The sequence below is a fragment of the Atta cephalotes genome, assembly GCF_000143395.1.
Source record: "Atta cephalotes unplaced genomic scaffold scaffold00028, whole genome shotgun sequence".
NCBI classification, from domain to species: domain Eukaryota; kingdom Metazoa; phylum Arthropoda; class Insecta; order Hymenoptera; family Formicidae; genus Atta; species Atta cephalotes.
In genome coordinates this window covers 2,875,467-2,883,451 of record NW_012130092.1, presented here as the reverse complement: position 1 = coordinate 2,883,451, position 7,985 = coordinate 2,875,467, and the positions used below count along the sequence as shown (strand labels likewise).

General features: G+C 30.8%; 1 protein-coding gene across 1 annotated transcript in view; it reads right to left on the bottom strand.

Annotated features, from left to right (window-relative positions):
- Positions 1–697: 697 nt before the first annotated feature.
- The window catches only part of LOC105620679 (TBC1 domain family member 1), a 15,577-nt gene continuing 8,289 nt past the window's right edge, over positions 698–7,985 (bottom strand). Inside the window, exons 3-16 of the mRNA XM_012202169.1 lie at positions 7,081–7,233; positions 6,696–6,884; positions 6,116–6,421; positions 4,879–5,077; positions 4,659–4,775; positions 4,369–4,594; positions 3,939–4,256; positions 3,569–3,849; positions 3,320–3,481; positions 2,914–3,230; positions 2,496–2,748; positions 2,245–2,363; positions 1,922–2,146; positions 698–1,597 (exon numbers count right to left, since the gene is read on the bottom strand). Of these exons, the coding sequence (XP_012057559.1) occupies positions 698–1,597; positions 1,922–2,146; positions 2,245–2,363; positions 2,496–2,748; positions 2,914–3,230; positions 3,320–3,481; positions 3,569–3,849; positions 3,939–4,256; positions 4,369–4,594; positions 4,659–4,775; positions 4,879–5,077; positions 6,116–6,421; positions 6,696–6,884; positions 7,081–7,233 (3,765 nt within the window). The remainder of the gene's footprint in view (positions 1,598–1,921; positions 2,147–2,244; positions 2,364–2,495; positions 2,749–2,913; positions 3,231–3,319; positions 3,482–3,568; positions 3,850–3,938; positions 4,257–4,368; positions 4,595–4,658; positions 4,776–4,878; positions 5,078–6,115; positions 6,422–6,695; positions 6,885–7,080; positions 7,234–7,985) is intronic.

Sequence of the window (7,985 nt, the reverse complement as noted above, 5' to 3'; positions counted from 1 at the left end):
TGTGTGTGTGTGTGTGTGTGTGTGTGTGTGTGTGTGTGTGTGTGTGTGTGTGTGTGTGTGTGTGTGTGTGTGTGTGTGTGTGTGTGTGTGTGTGTGTGTGTGTGTGTGTGTGTGTGTGTGTGTGTGTCTAGATATGTACATATGTATTTATCTTTAAGTAACTAAAATCGTTTTTGTCTTATTATAAAAATATATTCTAACAGAGAGAGAAAAGTTTGGCACTTCCTTTGGCAATCTGAAACTGGTTGTATATATGTATATATCTTTAGTACCTTATTTTGATATCTATCTCATTTTCTGAATTAACGTGTCTAATCTTTATATATAGTTTTAAATGTTTATTTGGAGATAGTGGATTTTCAATCGACTATATATCTATACGTGAGATTTCCAAATGTTCAATATAGTTTCAGTAGAACATTTCACTTTCATCAGTTGTAATGTGTTGTCAAATACATCAGATCTGAATAAGAATAAAAAAGAATCATTTCCTTCCCTCTGTCTATTGTATAAATTAGTCAGTTTTGAAACTTTCCTGTTCAAAATTGGCTAATTTATGGCGCGGAAATCACAAAACTAATCAAATATAAAGATGCAATCTTTAAGCTACTTATCACCAGTATCGTTTTAAATATATATTTTTTATGAAAATTTTTTTCGATAAGATGCTCTTTGAAGATGCATTTGAAAGTAACTGTTATCTGTTTAAAGGATCGGAGATTTGTTCTGGCTTTTGTTTGTTACTACTATCTTCCTGGCAACTCAGACTAGATTTCACAGGTTTGATGGATTTTAGTTTCGTGGTTCCACTAAACCGGAAATTCACATCGCTACATGTATCGAGTGGGTGTATTGTTCCTGTCAAATTTGTTAATGAATCATTACTCGTAACTTCAAGCTTGCTAGTGGGAACCTTTCTCACAGAACTTAATTCGTATGCTGACTTCGACGATTTCAATTTGAGTTTCAGTGGTAATGATATCGATTTCTCTAAGTTGGTAGCTGGAACTTTTAAATTGTTTTCGTTTTGTGGAACCGGATTATTTGCCAGATTCATAGTATCCGTAATTTGAATGTCGATGTTAACTGTCTTAGGATCATTCTCGTCATTGTTTCTTACTCGTTCAGAATACTCATTTCTAAGAGCTGCTAATTGCGCACGTTGCTTTTGTATGTGATTGTGTGAATTCGAAAAGAACGAAGAGACTTTCTCTAATTTCGTTGCTAAGTTAGGTTGGCTCAGAGTGGACTTCAATGGATACGGTGCATCCATACCATTATTCCTTAAAAGATTTTGAGATTCTCTTCCAGTTGAATTACTTTTTATCATTCCGTGCTTGTTATCTTCGATGACTTTCAAAGGATATGATTTGGTACCAGTATTTCGTCGTTTCTCAACCATACTTAGCTGTGCGATTATTCTACGAACTTCGCCTGGAACTTCGATATCGGAACGTGTATCTGCTAATTGCTGAATGAACGCACCCAATGTAGCCACTGTTACTTCAAGGCTGCGATTTTGAGACTCAAGTCTATGGATAGTAGTTTGTTGCATTGAACGCGCTGTTTCAAGTCTATGCAAGTTGCTCATAGTAATCTGTAATGTAATTTCAGTATCATAACGATAATAGTAGAGATAAAAGAACTAAAAGTAACAATATCATATAAAAATACTAAATTTATTGTAAATTATAGATTAAAAATGTATGAAATTGTATTTAAAATTGATTTTGAGATTTGTCATATTCGTAATTTCTCGTATATTTAATTACAATTATTCTGCTTTATTAAGATATTTTAACATTGATATATATTTATTACTTATTAAATGGATGCGCTTTGTTATCGTTACTTGAAAAAATGCAATTCTAAGATTCATACAAGTTTTAATTCTGATATTTGATGATATCACTTGGATTACCTCAAGTTGTTCGCTAAGCTGTGCAATTTCTTGCGTAAGTTGTTTATTTCTTAATTTGAATTTCTCTAAATTCTCCATTTGTGGTTTCACCGATATCATTTCCTCTTGAAGCACTTGATATTCTACTCTGTATTCGTTCAACTGTTTTGTGATTTCCAAATCGGGATAAAATACACGTTTCATTATGCGATCTAAACTTTGTTTGTCTATCGCCGGCACACGTATCTAAAATCAAGAATAGAAACATAATAATAATCATATAAATTTACTCTTTCATTTTTTATTTCTTATAAATGATTATTATTGAAATATTATAACTTTACCTTGAGATATTCCATAATTTCTTCAAAGCTATCACAACATAGCAATTGATCTTGGTGTTCTTCTAATAATGCGACCGATACACGGAAAAGAACTTCGGAACTTTCCAGAAAAAGTAAATCTATAGAAATAAAATTAGTAAAATTATATACAAACAACTTTATAAAACATGAACATATATATATATATATATATATATATATATATATAGATATATAGATATATAATATTAAATGCGAGGAATATATCTTACCAAAAACTCTGGTTACAAAACCTAAAGGAAATTGGCTAGAAAACAGCGTCAATAACCATGGAGCGGCATATAAAGTAGGTGAAACTTCATGTTTATCGAAATGATTGTAAATACTTGGTAAGCGATCGTGTAACAGTCTAGAGAGTTGATATAAGTGTAATTGCAATGCTGCCATATCTGGCAAGTACAATTTTCTAAGTCCTCGACGAAACATTAGATGCCGTAATAAGAAAAAGGCTTGATCCTCCGCCATCTAATAAGAAAATAAAAAAATATTTCATAAAAATTAATTATTATGAAATATGTATACATATGTGCGTAGTCTATTCAATAATTTATTCAATAATTTATAATTTTACAATTTTTAATTTTATATATATATGTATAAATAATACAAAAAACTTAAAAATGTACTTACATGTAAAAGAAGTACTCCAGCGACAAAACTGAGGCCTTGACAATAACCAACTTCATGATCTAGCAAGGAGTAAGCTTTCAATAAATTAAAGAGTGCTAATTGACCAGGTCCTAAGGGTGAACTAAAATATGGATGGCTTGGAAAAGTTCTTCCCAAATCAATAAGAATAGCATGTTGTTGAGATGTAAGTTGTTTCAGAAGAAGTTCATACGGTGTGTTATAATTTGGAAACTCTTGAGTATCTATAGGTGGTTGTTTCAAGCAGAATTGCTCGGCTAGAAATTGCCACACCTCACCTCTTTTTCCTTTTGGTACACCTGTCAAAAATTTATATATGGTAAAAGATTGAAAGATTTGAATTCACATTTTAGGAATATTGCTGAGATATATTTTTATTTCTCATTACCTTGCTTAATAGCATGTAAAAGCATTTGATTATCACATTTAGTAGAGACTCGTGATTCTTTGCTAACAAGAAGGTCCCAAACTTCCATTACTTCACGTGCGCAGCTGCTAAGTTCGTCATATTCGAGTTTAATCCTTTTTACTGTTGCCTCCTCTTGACGTTCTATCATTTTATTTAAAAATATAGATAACATGAATACCCATTACATATCAGAGAATTAAATATATTTTCAGATATGAGAGTTGTTACCTCTAAGTTTTGCGTTTTCTTTTTCCATCCTTATAAGTATTAATTGTTGATTAATCGCTTTCTTCCACAAATCTCGCAATTCTTGTTTCGATCTACGTTTAATGGGCGTTTCTAAATTTTTGAGGATATTGATTTTTTCAATTTCTGTAACATTATGATCTTTATTGGGCGTCACAACTCTGTTTAGTATTGTTTGGCGCCACGAACTATTGGCTTGAATTGTGCTATTCCCGTCGATTTCCGTGGGGGATGTTTTAGGCGAGTTACCAACTTTTAAAAAGCTGTGAGAAATAAAATAAGCTTATAAAATACACAATATAATTTAAAAAAATGTCCACAAATTTTGGAAATATAATAAAATTGTACTAACATGTCCATCATGGAACTCTTTGGTCCGTTATTTACAATTTGTTGTTCAGGCGAAACACGCAATGATCTTGGTCTACTAGATTCTGGTGAAATGTCCAATATAGATGATTGTCGCGAATTATCTGGACTCTGACTACCATACTTTTGTATCCCCGTACTCAGATGATTCATATCTCTCAGTTGCGGGCCCAGGCCAAAATCATCGCGCGAACCTTTTCTTTTCATGAGATTATCAAAACTATTTGTAAGAGAGCGTTTTGCTTTCATAAATATCGTACTACCAACACCTACGCTTAGATATTGATTAAGAAATTCACTCCTACAATGTAAAAACATTGTGTCAGAATGTTTCATTTGTAAACTATATTTTGATACTAACAGAAAATTGTGTTTACATATCCAGTTTACATATCCAGTTTATAATGCATTACCTATTTTCAGCCGTATCATGTACATGTCTAGCTTGTTTCGATTCGCAATGAGCACGCAATAATCGCATTAAGAATTGATTTTGCTCTCGCAAATTTGAGGAGCTTACTCCAATGTTACCCGCAGCCTCGGCGCCCTTATACTTGCTCACAACGATTTCCTGCTCATCCTCCGGTAGTAATTCCATACGGGAAAAGATAATACTTTGAACTCTTCTATCATTTTGTCCTAAAAATGTATGTAATATTTTATATAAAATTACATCATTTCTATAATATATAATTTAAATTACCTTCAATTTCTTGGCATAATTTATTATACCAATACATAGGACAGTGTTCGCAAGAAAATACAGGATATCTCTCCTTTCTTGCAACATCGCAAGTCGTAAGAAAAGCTTGACTAATTGCTGTGAAGAAAAACAGAAATTAGCATAACAAATAATAATTCTAATAAGAAGAATAATAGTGCACAAGTCTTACTGTGTTATAGATAAATTAAAAAAATCTTGCCTGCAACAAGGTCATCGGCAACTGATCCGGATTGGCATTTAAAGACATACCCGATGAAATATTCCGATTCTTTGCAAATAAATCCAAAGTGCTCGGAGTTTTTTATGCCTTGTGCGCAACTGGCTATGTCTTTTAATTGTTTGTGCAGAAGAATCTGTTTTCTGTCAGGGCTAATCAATCTCAGATCAAATCGCCCTACCTAAAAAATATAACATTTATGTATAAAAAAATAAGTCTAAAATTGAATTCTTTCTTCTTTTTTTTTGTTATTATATAAATACGATTTTTTTGTTACATCTCTTTTTACATTTTAAAATCTCATATGTTTAATTATTATAATATAGTAGATTTTATATATATAGGGTGTAAGTTTTGGCCAATCGCTTTTGTGTAGAGCGGACTAAACTGAGTCAAAAAGTCCTCTACTATTTTGCAATTTCCGTAATAGCTAACAAGATATTACTAAAAATTACTAAAAATAATTACCAAAAATTATCTTGCAGAAGAACTGCAAGAAAATCATTTATTTTCTTCTTATAAAGTTCTAATAAATTTTTCAGAATTTTTTCAGAATTTTTTAATATCGTATTTTTTCATGTTAGTAAAAATAAGAAAATTGCAGTACTAAAAAGTTAATAAAAAATTCTAAAAAAAATTCTTAGAGTTTTATGAGAAAAAAATAAATGATTTTTGTCTCTTGCAATTTTTGTAAAATTGATAGTATTTGAGTAAAAAATTAAAAATTCAAGACCAATATTTGACAATTAATATCTTATTAACTATTGCGAAAATTGCAAAATGATAAAAGACTTTTCAGACACAAGGAGTACACCAGGTGATGGGATTTTTATGTGCTTTTTAGAGGCTGTTTTTGAGCGAAAAAAAAAACGATACATTTCAGTCATTGATCCACAATTTCGAAGAAATTGATTTTTCAAATAATTATTATAATAATTTAAAAAACGTACTGTATAAATGAATGTATAAATCAGTACCTTTATAAATTTTATTTTAATTTAATGTTATTAGTTTTAATTACTTTTTGATTGTAATGAAATTTCATGAAATTACATATTAGTATCATAGATAAACATTCATTTATGGAATATTTATTATTATCATCGTCGTTATTGTTGCTATTCACATGAATGTATAAATAAGATTGTAATGAAAACTGTTATAGTTTCTGATGAAATTAAAAATTGGAATAAAAAGACATTTTTTTTATATTCCATACCTGAAAAACCATAGTACGATTGTGATCATCGTTTCCTTTAATAGTAGAATCTCTTCTGCCGCTTAAAACACTGCCGGTGGATGCCGCGCGATTTCGCATAATTTCAGGTACAGTGATATTAGAAGTAGCGGAAGATTCGGTTCGATTCTCATCACGACCATCGTTTTCTGCGGAATTAGAGGTTGTTCTTGGAAAAGTCTCCACGGAACTACTTAAGACTGGCGGTATTCCAAGCGGATTCACGCTTGGAATTATACTATTTCCCGATACGTTCTCAATACTGCCTGATTCACTGGCGGTAGATTCCTGAAAATATAACGATAAATTTGCTTTTTTGCTAATTATGTGAAAATTATTTATCTGTTTGTAGTAGCTATGTAATCATAAAGATAAGTAGAAGAAATATTTTTCACGACATTATTCATCATAAAAAGAAAGATTAATAATGCCAAAATTAAAATTTTTTATTGTTATAACATAGATAATTCCTAATTCAATGTAGGTACCACAAATGGTCTAAAACATTTATATTTAATAATAGCTGAATATTTAATAATAGCTGAGAAAGTTTAGTTCTTACCGTACTATTTCTCCTATTAATGGAAGACATCAAAGCTTGACGTTTCAATCGCTGGCAATCTGACAGAAGATTACTCGTTGAAGATCTCGATTTTTCAAGTCCATGAACGCGAAACTTTATCAAGGCGTCGTCAATGAATGATTCTGGTACTTTTGGACTGGATACTTTGATTTTGCCAATATAGAATACCTGAAATCCAAATGCAAAAAAATGTGGAAACATTATTCTCAAATTTTAGATGATTAAAAGATAAGTAAAGATCGATAATAGCAAAGTCTTCTTTTTAATTCATTATTCATTGCTTTACTGATGTTCCATGTAATAAAATAGATTCTTCTCGAATAGTTAAACTACTGTAAGGAAAAATATAAAAAAGTATAATTACTTCAAAGAATTGGGAAGAACTCGGAGATATATCGGCACCTATAGAAATTAAGCTAGCCGCGTTGCTCTGCGACCGCTGTGGCAAGTCCTTATCTCTCTCCATTCGTTGGGCTGCCGAATGTTCCTTCATGTCTTTCAAGGACTCTTTACAAATCTGCACATAAAACATTACGGCATTACAATTATATAACTAGTTGTATTGACGTGACGAACTATTATCAGAACATTGTTATATTGTTAAAGAAGAAACAATACTTATAAAAAAAGAAATAAAATAAACGACTGTGTTTCAAATGAGACTAATTAGTAACAAATTATATTTCTTTTTTAAATAATACGTACAACATGAAAGATAATAATTGCTGCTAAGTTTATAATTAAACATCTTTTCAAATTTATTCATTTTCTTCTTACTATATTTATAGAAGTATGATTTCGGGTAATAAAAAGTTCGTTATTTAATGTTTTTATTATTTTAGTTATATAAAAAAATCCTATTAGTGTAATTAATATTTTAAATTATACTTCGCTATGATAAAATGCTAATTCATAAAAATTATTTGTAATATAATTTTCTTCAAGAATATTCGCGAAAAGAATATCTGAAGATCTAATATCTTTAGAAATAATTCAAGACACAAAATATTACGAGACTGATCATTGATATACTAAACGGATTTCGCAAGGAAACGTGCATTAAACGTGGCCGATGGCCGTGGACAAAAATAACTTATTTCAGCAGCACTCGTGGACTGCATGGCTCTCATCCTCCGTCTTTGTTCCAAAAGAGCTCTCTCTCTCTCTCTNTCTCTCGTAGTCTGTATCACTCTAGTNTATCGTATAGTCTTAGTAGTACTTGTAAGTAGTTACGTTACGTTACGGTTACGTTAACGTTAGTAGTAGTAG